The 13598-nt window shown below is 52.1% G+C and overlaps 1 protein-coding gene across 1 annotated transcript; it reads left to right on the top strand.

The window, feature by feature from the left end:
* The first annotated feature begins 4030 nt into the window (after positions 1-4030).
* On the top strand, positions 4031-10004 carry MYCN (MYCN proto-oncogene, bHLH transcription factor). Its single transcript, XM_059943115.1, is given in 4 exon segments — positions 4031-4166; positions 4168-4209; positions 5427-6336; positions 8480-10004. Coding segments are annotated over 4 exon segments (1671 nt in total). The 5' UTR covers positions 4031-4052; the 3' UTR covers positions 9085-10004.
* The last annotated feature ends 3594 nt before the right edge of the window (positions 10005-13598 follow it).

The raw sequence follows: 13598 nt of genomic DNA, 5'->3' as shown, positions 1-13598 counted from the left end.
TCATACTCATGGATATTTCCAAGTCAGTACCTATAGATCTAACATACTATTTTTAGAGGCTGCATGTTATTCCACTGCATGAATATATTATAATAGATGCAACCATTTTCCTATGGATGGGCATTTAGATTATTTATAATATTTTTGTTATTGAGGACAATGCTGCAATACAGGTTCTTGTTTACGTATTTTGACGTATTTATTTTATTATTTCTTGTAGGATGGATTTTGAAGACTGGGATTGCCTTTACTCTTGGGGCTGGAACGCCAATGGTGTAGGAGAGGGTCGTGTCCCCCTGGCCCCCCGCCCCCCCCGCCCCCCCCTCCCCCCGGGCCTTGCCAACACTTGGGCCAATCTGCTAGACCAAAAAATGTTAATCTCCTTGAGATTTAATTTGCATTTCCCTGACTACTAGTGAAGCTGTGCATCTTTTCATATGTTTATGGACAATTTGCATTTCCTATTCAGTAAATTACCTAGTCTTATCCTGGACCCATATTTCTATCGGGTTGTTTTTCTATTCAATGCGTAGGAGCTCTTTGTGTACATGGGATTTACTCTTCGTCTCTTATGGATGAGGAAAGTATTTTTCTATCACACCGTTGTCTTTTGACTTTGTTTAGGATATGTTTTAAGTGTAATTAAAAATTTTTATTGTCGTCAAATATGTTAAAATTTTTCTTCCGTGTTTCTGGGCTATCTGTCTTAGAAAGAATTCCACTCTCTATTTTCTTTGCTTGTATAACCTTACTTTTTCCAATTTAAAACTTCAATTTAGGTTTTTTAAATTAATTAATTAATTATTTAGTTGCTTAATTAATTCATTAGTAATTGGGTAAGTCAGGCAGCTAGCTTTACTTCATTCTAAGTGAAGAGTCAGGAATTTTAAAAGCATTTAATCAGCAAAAATGTACACTTTGGAGGGAGGCAGGGAGGGACCCAGTAAAGTTCCTAGGAGAAACCGTGGTCCCTGAAGCTGGACCCAGAAGATGTTTAACTCACGATCTGGGAAACGCATCTAGAGGTTTTTGATCTCCCAGGCCAGTCATGGATTGGACCCCTCTGAATGTGTGTGTGTGTGTGTGTGTGTGTGTGTGTGTGTGTGAGAGAGAGAGACAGATCTGGTTTTGTTTTATAAAGAAGGGATTTGTAGACGAAAACATTGCCCTCCCTCAAAAATCTCCCCATTTATAAACCAAATTCTGGGTACAACTCTGTCCTGTCTGTTGGTCCATTTTAGGTGTGTCTCCCTCAGCCCATGATGAGCTCATTCAGGCTGTGCCTTTACTCATCTCTGTTCTGAATCGGGACAGTGGATGCCGGCTGAACTTGCCTTCCAAGTCTTCTCAAGATGTATTTCGTGTGTGTCCGCATAGTCTAAGAGTGTTTCAACATTTTTAAGAGGAATTTGCAGGCTTCTCTACAAGCAAACAGGGAACCTGCAGTAGCAAGATTTCTCCACGGACAAAGTCTTTTATCTTTCCATTTGCAAATGAAAGTACCAATAAATACTTGTAAAATTTTATCATTCTGTTAAACTTCAAATTCAGACTTGTCAGTAATTACTGGTTTGCATTAAGAGCATGAGATTAGAGATTGAGGTCCAGGAAGAATACATGATTTGCTTGGAGGCACACAGAGTAACCGGGTCTCTTCCCTTTTTCTGCTGCACTTTGTCCCTTGACAAAGGACGAATGGCGTGGTGAAGGGCACAGGTCGGGTCAAAGAGGACAAGGTAGGACTTTTAAATGTAGCGACTAGGGTCATCCTGGCCTATTGTAACTCCCCCTGCCCTTTCGGTAAAAAGGTGGGGCAGGCAATTCTGAGAGCACTTCCTGGGGCTGTTGCTGAGGACCTGAAGGTCCTGGCGTGGCATTCATTCCTCTTTCCCTCTATTGCTGATAAACAGAAACTCCCTTCGAAGAGCTGGCTTTGCTTCAGAAGGACTCATTCAGGCCTCTCTGCCTTGAACAATATCGTTGAGTACGTACGTATACAGGTATCTGCTTTGCTCCAAGGATGCCCCCTGGAGCAAAACAGACATAGATGGAGTGAGGAAGACAGAGCCTGTTTCCACTCGGTGTCTCGGGAGAAGCGGGCATTAAACAAACTCTCCCAGGCATATATCATTACAAATGAAACTAAGTGTTCTGAAGGAAAATCCAGGATGCTTGGGGAGAATACAGCGGGAGGGCATGGTTTAGATTAGGGGGTTAGGGAAAAGCAGAAGTGGGAGTGTGAAAGGCTTTTGCAAAGGTTTAGAGCTTTACATACGGGAAGGAAATAATAATAATAAAGGTGTTTGGAAGGGCAGCTTATCCTCATTCATGGGCCACTTCCTAGGACTCTGGGAACCTGCCTCTCTCCCCTGAATTATGTAGGCATCCAGGGTAAGGACTGGAAGAGCCTTCTCAAATGCTAATAGGTGAGCGTTTTACAGGCTGCCCCCTGACCCTCTGCATCCTCATCCGTAACTAGTTTGAATGCGGAGGTGAATGGCGAGGATGACTGGCATTTCCAGTTTGGGAAAAAGGAGGTGGAGAAGCTTTCCCACCCCAGTGAGGGGGGGGGGGGAGGGGACAGGTTTCTCTACCCCAAACCATCCGAAGAGGAACATTTTTCCCGAGGAAATCCCACTTCATCGTGTATCTGGTTGTGAAGGGGGCTGAGATGCGGGTTGTTCCTGGGGAGTTTTGGTTCTGGAATCTCTGACCCCGTCACCCCTCCGCCCCCCAACACACCTGCAGGAAAGCTTGACCAGTGTGAAGTTAGGATCTGATAGCGGCGGTGGGATGGGAGAGGGGGTGGGGTGTTAATTTCCCCGGAAGAATCGATCAGGATCTGGTAATAACAATACCTGACACTCAACACCCATCCTGTGCTGGGCACCGTCCTGAACGCTTTCAAAATATCTTAAAACAACCCTGTGTGGTAAGCACCGTCACTAACTCCATTTCAGTTGAAGAAACCAAGGCACAACGAAGCAGAGCAGTGATAGCAGCTTGCCCCTTTGCCTGCAACAATCTGAAGCCAAGGTTTCTGAGCCAGGGTTTGGGCTGCAGGAGGTGTGGACCGCCGACTCCAACGAGGACCTGATCCGCCTCCCCATAATTCGGGAAATAGCTGGTTTTGAAAGGCTAACTTGGGAGCCCGTGGGAGCGGCTTCGGGAGCCTCACGCCCATCCCCTTCGGAAGCCGAGGCGAGCCGGCACCCCCCGCGCGGTGGTGAGGACAGGTTGACAGCGCGGCGGGAGGGCTGCCCGTGGCCCCAGTTGGACCCCCGAGACCAGGCCCCGCGGCTCCGCTTTCTGCGCGGCCTCCGCGAGGTGTCGCCTTCGGCCGAGGAAACCACAGCGGCGCCACCCTCGTAGCCCGCAGTTATTTATTTATTTTCAAACAAGGGGGCGCCCCTCTCCTTTCAATTTAAAACTAGAAACCTCCCGCGGTTTCGTTCCTAAATGGGCGCGTCCTCTCCCTCCCACGGTGCACCCCGGGTCCAGCTTCCCTTCCGAGATCACACACGAGCAACACCCCTCCCTCGCCCCCCGCACGGCCCGGCCGGACGTCGGCCTCGCGCTCAGCAGCACACACACGCAGTCGAGGCGGGGGCTGGGTTAGGAGCCTCTGAACACCCCCGGAGCCCTCCGGAAATTTTTTTTTTTTACGCCGAGCAATTGCCAGGCCCGCAGGGTGGGTGTTGCATTGCACCGCTCGGCGCGCAGCTGGTCTGCAGAGTGCACAGGGGGCAAGCCCGGGGGTCTAAAAGGGCGGGAGGAGCACGCCCCGGGCTTCCCAGCTTTGCAGCCTCCGCTCTGCAAAGAAGAAAAGCAAGTGGCTTTTGGCGCGAAAGCCTTGGCGCCTCCCCTGATTTTTATGGAAATCAAGAAGGCGGGGTAAAGCCGCTTTCCTCTGCCTTTCTCCCTCCCCCTTGTCTGTGCCGCAGCCCCCTTCTCTCCCCGCCCCCCGGGTGTGTCAGATTTTTCAGTTAATAATATCCCCCGAGCTTCAAAGCGCAGCCAGTGACAGTCATCTGTCTGGACGCGCTGGGTGGATGCGGGGGGCTCCTGGGAACTGGGTTGGAGCCGAGCTAGCGCTAGCCAGGCGCAAGCGCGCACAGACTGCAGCCACCCGAGGACCACCCCCCGCCCCTGACCACCCGGGGACCCCCCGCACAGAATCGCCTCCGGATCCCCGGCCGTCGGCGGGAGGTAAGGAGCGGGGGGCGCCAAGCGCCCGGCGCCCCGGGAGCGGCGAACGCGGCGGGAAGGCAAGCCCTGGACGGGATCGCGGCTGGCGCACAGGGCGCCCGGCTGTGCCCGCGGGGACTGTTTCTGCTTCCGAAACAAAACCCTCTCGGGGTTTTCCCTGAAAAGCCACTTCCAGTCCCCAAGGCTCCCGGACTGGGAGAGACCCGCCCTAATCCATCTAGTGCCCTTGCCAGGGGTTGTAATGGCTTCATCGAAAAGAAATTCACCCTTCTCTAGAACGTTTGTCTGCATTTGAGCTGATGGGGAGCCGGTGCGTCCCCACCCCGAAGCTGGGTTCTCCTCCAGAGGGTGCCCCCAGAGGAAGAAGAAGGGGGTTAAGCAGGGCGAGGCCGTCGCGGTGGTAATCTGGGTCACTGCCGCCCCAGCTCAGAGGAGACGTGGCTCTCCCTGCGACCCTCCCCGCGCTGGTGCCCCTGAACCATTCCCGGGAACTGGGGTCCAGGCTCTCCCAGGAAGAGGACGTCGTTGGGGGCTTGGAACAGCGGGGGTGGGGTTAGAGAGGTTCAAAATCAGCTATTGGCAGTACTTTCCCTGCAGCGGGTGAACGCTGGGGGCGTCGGATCAAAATTTGGGGGAGGGGGTTCTGGATTTGGGTGCCTGTTGTTGGTCTCGGTCTAGAGAAAGGGTTTTTCCATTTGCAAAGTTTCCTAAACCCCCCGCTATCGCTTGCGCTCCCGAGGTTGCAATTTTACAAGGGGGGGGGGGAGGGGTGTTGAGGGGTCTCCAGAATCCTAGACCCGGTAGCTGGGTTGGAGTCCTGGGCTTCCTGGGAGCAGCGGGCCCTACTTGGGTGCAGCCGGGGGTGTCGGTGAGCTGGTGGGAGCTAGAGTTCTGCAGCCTTGGACAGCCCCCTCCCCCAGGCAGTGCCTTGTGTGAATGAAACGGCAGTTTCCAAAGTTGCAGAGCTACGCCGCCACCCCCCGCATCTGCATGCCCCCTCCCACCCCCTGTCGTAGACAGCTTGTACACAAAAGGAGGGAGGGAGAGAGCGAGAGACACAACTTCCTCCACCTTCGGGAGCCCTGGGCGGAGTGGGGGACTTGGAGGGGAGATTGAGGAAGCGGGTGAGAGGGGGTGACCGCTGCCCATCCCCACCCGTCGCGCCCCCCATCCGGCTCCGCTTGCCAACCCTCTCCTGGTGTGTCTGTCGGTTGCAGTGTCGGAGGTTGGCGCGGGCCCCCGCCCTCCGCGCCCCCCACGGGAAGGAAGCACCCCCCGAACTAAAAAGAGTGGAGCGGAAAGAAGCCCTCATTCGGCGGCCAGGAGGCGAGCCGATGCCGAGCTGCACCGCGTCCACCATGCCGGGGATGATCTGCAAGAACCCGGACCTCGAGTTTGACTCTCTGCAGCCCTGCTTCTACCCGGACGAAGATGACTTCTACTTCGGCGGCCCCGACTCGACCCCCCCGGGGGAGGACATCTGGAAGAAGTTTGAGCTGTTGCCCACGCCCCCGCTGTCGCCCAGCCGTGCCTTCCCGGAGCACAGCCCGGAGCCCCCGAACTGGGCCACCGAGATGCTGCTGCCCGAGGCCGACCTGTGGGGCAACCCGGCCGAGGAGGACGCGTTCGGCCTGGGGGGCCTGGGCGGCCTCACGCCCAACCCGGTCATCCTCCAGGACTGCATGTGGAGCGGCTTCTCGGCCCGCGAGAAGCTGGAGCGCGCGGTGAGCGAGAAGCTGCAGCACGGCCGGCCGCCCGCCGCGGGGCCCGCGGTCCCGGCCCCGGGCGCGGGCGCCACCAGCCCCGCGGGCCGCGGGCACAGCGCAGTGGCTGCGGGGCCGGGCCGCGCCGGGGCCACCCTGCCCGCCGAGCTCGCCCACCCGGCCGCCGAGTGCGTGGATCCCGCCGTGGTCTTCCCGTTCCCGGTGAACAAGCGCGAGCCCGTGGCGGCGCCCGCCGCCCCGGCCGGTGCCCCAGCGGCGGGGGCCGCGGTCGCCTCGGGGGCGAGCGCCGCAGCCCCAGCGGGCGCCCCAGTAGCCGCTCTTCCGCGCACCGGCGGCCGCCTGGCCAGCGGCGGTGACCACAAGGCCCTCAGCACCTCCGGAGAGGACACCCTGAGCGACTCAGGTAAAGAGCGAGCCAGGGTCCGGCTGCTCTCCTGGGGTACTGGGGCTGGGGGTGGCGCCGGGTTTGTCGTTCGTGGGTTAGGGTGCTGGGGGAGAGTCGTTTGGAGGTAGTGCTGGTGGCGGAGAAGTGGTTTTTCCCAGGCCGATCTCTAGGGTACGGAGGAGAGGGTGGGTGAAAGCTGTGATCTCCAGCCTCACCTTCCCTGAAGTTCCCTCACCCCCCGCCGGGAGCCCGACTCCATCACTGGCCCACACCCTGTCCCCCGTCTCTCTCTGCAGCGTTCTCCGAGGAAGAAAATGAAGAAAAGTTGAGTGGTTAAAGCCGAGTTGGGGTTCAGGGAGCCGCTGGCAGAAACCTGTTAGCTCAGGGGTGGAAAGGGACTCAGCGGCCATGGTCAGGGGTGGGGAGACGCCCCGAAAAGCACAAGCCTGTGCAAAGTCCTATTTAGGGTGCAGGAAGTTAGGGAGGGCTTGCACAGATGGTGAGTACCGATTGTATTTTATTTTTTCGAACCTCGGTACTCTTTTTTTTTTTTTTTTTTTCCCCTCCCTCGGTGGGTGGTGGGCTATTTATTTGCTCCTGGTCGGTCGCCAGCAGGCGGCGATATGCTGGCCGGCAGGCGGGCGAGGATCTGAGAGGCTGGAGCTGGTAGGGCCATCCCTCCCTCCCTTCACTCAGCAGCTGGCGGCCAGTACCACAGCGGTTGTGTACATTCTCGAGGGGCCGCCTCTTTACAGTGTGCAGTGAGAAGCGCCCGGTTTTACCTTCTAGCCAGAGCTCCAGGACTAATTTCAGACCCGAGCTGTGTTCTGTAACCCACTGTCCTTCAAGGTGAGGGCGGGCACTTAGCAGGCCCTCCAGGAATGCACACACCCTGAAGTACTCATTGATTAGTTCTATTGTGTGCCTCCTGGTGAAACTGAAGAGCAGGGTTAAAACCAAGACTTTGCCTGAAGGTGAAGAACTCTAGCCAAATACTGGAATAGCCCTTGTCCTTGGAGCTGGGAGACTTGGACCTTGAAAACCACTGTTTTCAGAATGCGGATGGATAAAAAGCCTACATTTCCTTCAGGGCTGAGGACAGATTCATCTGAGGCTCCTGGAAGGAAACTTGGGGATAAGGCTTCAGTTTGAACGGCTCTGTCCCTTTAATGTCTGTGCCTTGACAGCTTTTGGTGAGGAAGCACTTCCTTCCAACAGCTGTCTTCTTGGCAGAAAACCAAAACATTGGCTTAAAGGGACCCACCGACTGGAACAGCCTCACATTTCGGCTTTAGAACAAATCCCACAATTGTTCAGCTTTCCGGTCCCCTTCAGATCAAGCAGAAGATGTGTTTTGATTTTCATGCTTGCGTTTTAAACAATAATTTTCTACCCGAGCATGGTAGTAAATGAGGAGAGAGGGGGAAAACGCACACATGATGCTACACGTTTTTGTGGCTGCTGAGGGTGGTGGTGACTTTGAGAAGAGGTGCCCCCGTATCTGGGTTTAGAGCTCCAGTGGATTACGGCTCTGTAGTTAAGGTTTGATGTTTGTTAAGATGAAAAACTGCTTACTGTATAGAACTCATGTTCATGGAAGACAAGGTATTTTTCTTCCTTAGTGAATTAAATTGTTCTTTAGTTTGTTTCACTTAAAATCAAACTCCACCATGTGTAAGTGGCTAACTGAGGCTCCTAAAATAAGGAGCCTCAGTTCTTAAGCGTGGAGATGGAAATATAAATAAGTCTATGGGGCAAACTAGCGATGTTGGTAAAGGGGTACCGTTTCCTGAGACTCTTGTCTACGTATTATCTGTTCAACTCAACCTATGGCATTATTGCCCATTTAATAGCTGGGGAAACAGGCTTAGAAAATACCTTGCCCAGGGTCGTGCAGCTAGTGTGTGTGATGGAGCCAGGATTCTGTCTAACTCCAAAGCCGAGGTTCTTTCTGTTTCTGCCACCTTCTGCTCAAGCTTGAATGGAGGATGAAATGCTAGGAGTATGGGGAGGGAAAAGCATGTACAGCTCTCTTCAGAGGCCTGTGCTGATGGATCACAGTAAGAGCACACCACGGGCCAGGGCCTGCTCTACGAGACTGTATGTATATTTAATTCATACGTGCCTCATCCTGAGAATAACCCTCACCTTGTTCTCAAAGATGATGAAGATGACGAGGAGGAAGACGAAGAGGAGGAAATCGACGTAGTGACTGTGGAGAAGAGGCGGTCCTCCTCCAACAGCAAGGCCGTCACCACCTTTACCATCACCGTGCGTCCCAAGAGCGCGGCCCTGGGACCTGGGAGGGCCCCGTCGGGTGAGCTGATCCTCAAGCGCTGCGTCCCCATCCACCAGCAGCACAACTACGCCGCCCCGTCTCCCTTCGTGGAGAGCGAGGACGCGCCGCCCCAGAAGAAGATAAAGAGCGAAGCATCCCCGCGTCCCCTCAAGAGCGTCATCCCCCCAAAGGCCAAGAGCTTGAGCCCGCGCAACTCTGACTCGGAGGACAGCGAACGCCGTCGGAACCACAACATCCTGGAGCGCCAGCGCCGCAACGACCTGCGGTCCAGCTTCCTCACGCTCAGGGACCACGTGCCAGAGCTGGTGAAGAACGAGAAGGCCGCCAAGGTGGTCATCTTGAAAAAGGCCACCGAGTATGTCCACTCCCTCCAGGCCGAGGAGCACCAGCTTTTGCTGGAGAAGGAGAAGCTGCAGGCAAGACAGCAGCAGTTGCTAAAGAAAATGGAACACGCTCGGACTTGCTAAACGTGTCTCCCAACTGGACAGTCACTGCCACTTTGCACATTTTGATTTTTGTTTTGTTTTGTTTTGTTTTGTTTTTTAAACAAACCTTGTGTTGACATTAAGAATGTTGGTTTACTTTCAAATCGGTCCCCCGTCGAGTTTGGATCTGGGTGGGGAGCAGGACGTGAGGGGCTCTGCCAGGACCTCGGGAGAGGGCCTGCAGGATGGGATGCAGGTGGCCCTGGCGGTTTTCCTCCGCGTCACCCTCTGAGACGGCGGTCGAAGTCCTTGACCGTTGGGAGCCTTCTGGGCTGTTGAAGTCACCTTGTTTGTTACAAGTTTCCAGACGACAGAAAGTCATTCCTTCTTTTTAAAATGGTGCTTAAGTTCCAGCCGATGCCACATGGGGGTTTGCCATTGATACCCCTGGGGAACATTTCTGTAAATACCATGGACACACCTGCCTTTTGTATACGTCCTGGGTAATGAGAGGTGGCTTTTGCGGCCAGTATTAGACTGGAAGTTCATACCTAAGTACTGTAATACCTCAATGTTTGAGGGGCATGTTTTGTATACAAATATATTGTTAATCTCTGTTATGTACTGTACTAATCCTTACACTGCCTGTATACTTTAGTATGATCCTGATACATAACTAAATTTGATACTTATATTTTCGTATGAAAATGAGTTGTGAAAGTTTTGAGTAGATATTACTTTATCACTTTTTGAACTAAGAAACTTTTGTAAAGAAATTTACTATATATATATGCCTTTTTCCTAGCCTGTTTCTTCCTGTTAATGTATTTGTTCATGTTTGGTGCATAGAACTGGGTAAATGCAAAGTTCTGTGTTTAATTTCTTCAAAATGTATATATTTAGTGCTGCATCTTATAGCACTTTGAAATACCTCATGTTTATGAAAATAAATAGCAATTAAATGATGCAACTTTTTTTTTTTTTTTTTTGTAACAGCAACGGTTAAACTCTATCCTTTAAGCAGCAACCTTCAAGAGTCCATAACCTGGAGAGGGAACTTGGTTTCCACAGACAAGTCACTTTATACCTGTACAGTCCTGGCTGGGGAGGGGCCATTGTCCCCACTTGAGGGGGAGGGAACTGAGCTTAGGAAGGTTACGAGATTTCTCCCAAGTTAAACAGCATAGATATGTTATTAGTGATTGTGTGTGCTAGCAATAGCACCCCATAGTTTACAAAACGCTCTCCTATACGTTGGCCATTTAACCAAACTAAGCTGGGACATCAGACCCTTGAGAAGGAGAAGTAAAATTAAGACACTGAGTTCTGCAACTTGGCAGTATTTGATGTTGGTAACCTTTATCCCATTAGCTGATGGCTTTATATTTCGGCATAGAGTGCAGGTCATTTCTAAGAAGAAAGCATTCATCAAAATTTACTAGGACCTGTGCAAGGTTCTATGCTAGGCATTGTAGCTGAATAAAGATGGAGTTGGTCCCTCCCCTCAAAAAGCTAACAGTCTGATTCACCAGAGTAATTCCTGGAGTGACAGCAGTGTGGCCCAGCTCAAGTGCCTTGTCCCTTCAGGAGAGGCACTGGGGTGTTAGTGTAGCTCTGTCCGCTTGGCACTCCGGTTACTTTGGTTGCTTGGACTGTTCTGTGGAAGCCAGATTAACCTTTGCAGGTTCTGGAGGACAGCCAGGGCCAACAGGTTGGGGGAGGGGGCCCCAGCAGAGCTAGGAGGCAGTTTCAGAGTTTCCCTGGTGGGAGATGATACCCTTGCTGGGGAGGCATTCAGCATCTCAGAACTGAGAGCCTACAAATACATCTCTTTGGTGAAAGGTGGTACTCAAAGCTATTTCTCGAAGGTTTCATTCATCTCAGATTTTAGCTTTGAACTGAAAAGACCTTTGCTTTGCTCAGAAGAAAACATGTCCAGGGATGAGAAACGGCTTTGCTTGCCTAGGCCACCAGAGTCCCTGTCTGCACTTTCCAAAGATCAGTGGAGTTTAGAATTTGAGGTCCTCCCCTGGTTTACAGCCACATTTCCTGAGCTATGAGGTTGGTGGTATTGCCATGGACATCACCAATGGTCAGATCATGTTGAAATTCAGGTAAAATTCTCTTTACTCCTTAATCTCCCTCCTTGCCCCCATCCCCACACTAAAAAATAACCCTCTTTGAGAGTCCTTTTCAAACTGTCATTCAAAAAGACTTCCCGTCCATTTGCATTTTACAGGCCCCAAATCTTCCCTGCAGCCTCTGCACCTTGTCCTGTGCCCATGAGCCAAAAGAAAATTGAGAGACCTCAAAGGTATTGAGATTCTTGAAACCCAACTCAATCATCCCAATTCCTTTTTTTTGTGATCCCCATATGGGGCCTACCTAGGTGTTTCAGATGAGATAGAACTCTAGTCCTGGAGGAGGTTAAACTGTTGAGATGAACAAGGCTTTAAACTGTAATTCCTATCAGGCTCCATTTTTGCTCTGGCTGCTGGGAAGCTCAGAGCCAAATTCCATGCTCTCATTCCACATACTGAGTGCCCATTCTCTCTTCTAAATGTTTATGATCTTTTGTTTTTCATTGTTATTTAATGACCTTTTTAAAAATGTTCTTTATGTTACTTTAAAGAGAACTTTTTGCTTTAGGTGGATCAAAAATATGTATTAAAATGTTAAAACTAAGATAACATACCTCTCATTTGCCTTTCCTGCTCCAGCGGAGGGAAAGTGTCACTCAATTTAGATCTGCAATAATCTGTAAAGCAATTGCTGTAGTCACAGAAGAATTGAACCACTCCTTTCAATAACATGAGAGCCCTTCTCTGCATTCCAAGAGCAGTTTCATTTAAAAAAATTTTTATTTTATTTTGTTTTGGCCATGCCGTGCGGCATGCGGGATCTTAGTTCCCCGGCCAGGGATCGAACCCGTGCCCCCTGCAGTAGAAGCATGGAGTCTTAACCACTGGACCGCCAGGGAATTCCCCAAGAGCAGTTTGAGACTATTTGAGAGACAGCTCTATATCAGTTAGATCAATAAATCATAGGACTTGGAGGGAGCGTAGGGACCATCTCATTGAATTACTTCATTTTATAGAATGGGGTCATGGGATCCCATATCGAATTAGTGGCCGAACCCGGGACTGGAGTTTGCTGACGATCGGCCTGTGTTCTTTCCATGGTACTGGCTTTCCCCACACTCACACGGTAGCCTCCCTACCTCCTGGCTCACCCATCCACCCACAGGGTGCTTCCATATTAGTCCTTCTAAATAGCCCACCCTGCATACAAACTTCTAACAGTTCCCCACCACTCATCGGATAGAGTCCAAATCCTTCAGCCCGGCCTGTGAGGCTGCTTTCACCCTGGCCCACGAGCTCCATCACCCCTGCCCCTCCACAGACGCCCCTCTTTCCAGCCACGCCAGACACGCTCTCTCACCTCTGACTTGTCCCACTGTATTCTCTCCTCCTGGGTTACCCAGTTTCCATTTACTGAAATCCTTTTCAACCTGGAATGACAAACCCAATGTCATCTCGTTCAAGAAGGCTTTCTCATACCCCCAGGGATGCCTTTTCCAGCTGCTAATCCCACATCGCCTCTGGAGAGAGAAGAGTCCCCATCACCCTCCTGGACCTCCTTGACCGTGGAGTCCCCTAAAGCAGGTACAGCGTCCTGTTCTCCTCTGATTCTTTGGCTCCGGCCTGGTGACTGACAGATGACAGGGTCTTGGCTGAGGCGGGCAGAAGCCTGGCGGCTGAGTAGGCAGCAGAGGAAGGAACGCGGTGAGGACCGTTACGTGGCTGCCTCCTGCCAACCAGCTTCCCGAGCTCTCAGGCTAATCCAACTGGGGAAACACATCCACTGGGCATCAGTGAGCATTGGGAGCTGACGGCTGGAGGTGAAGATAAAACACACATGGAGGCCTGTCTTTAGGGAGCCCAGAGTCTGGAAGGGAGTTAAGTCCCGGGGGGCTGGATAGAAGGAGGGGAGACCGGAGGGATGGGTGGGGGGCAGGGCGATGATTGAGCCAAAGCCTATGAGGGGTCCCATGGCTGAATCCGGCTCCTCCAGTTTCCCACTTCAGAGCTCACTTTTGGAGGAAGCTGGTTTGCTGGTCTGTCGCAGGCCTAAGGAGGCTTGTACGCTTGTCTGAGGCCACAGGTCACCTGCACTGTGGTGACAGTGGTTACAATCTTCCCACCTCTGTGTAGCACCAGAGAGATCACTCAGGTTTTTACACCCGACTCTCACAATCCTCCAGGAGAGCTGGCCAGCTCATCCTATATCCATTTGGGGAACTGGGTCTTCTGGGTTTGACTTTCATTCATCCCCGTGATGGCTGTCTTTTGAAAATCCTAATTTGGGTTGTTTTTCGAATCAGAGGTTATTAGGTTTGGAAGAGGCCATCGAACTCAGTGTCCCATTTCAGAGGCAGGACACCAGCAAGGAAAGGAACTTCAGCCGGTCTGCTCACTTTTCTTTTTCCTTTCTACCTTTCTCTCCCTCTTTTCCTCCCTCCCAGCCTCCTCCCTTCCTTCCTCTCCTCTCTCTCT

The sequence above is a fragment of the Balaenoptera ricei genome, chromosome 13 (assembly GCF_028023285.1).
Source record: "Balaenoptera ricei isolate mBalRic1 chromosome 13, mBalRic1.hap2, whole genome shotgun sequence".
Lineage (NCBI taxonomy): Eukaryota > Metazoa > Chordata > Mammalia > Artiodactyla > Balaenopteridae > Balaenoptera > Balaenoptera ricei.
Note: the sequence above shows the minus strand (reverse complement) of the source record. Positions and strands in the feature narration are given on the sequence as shown.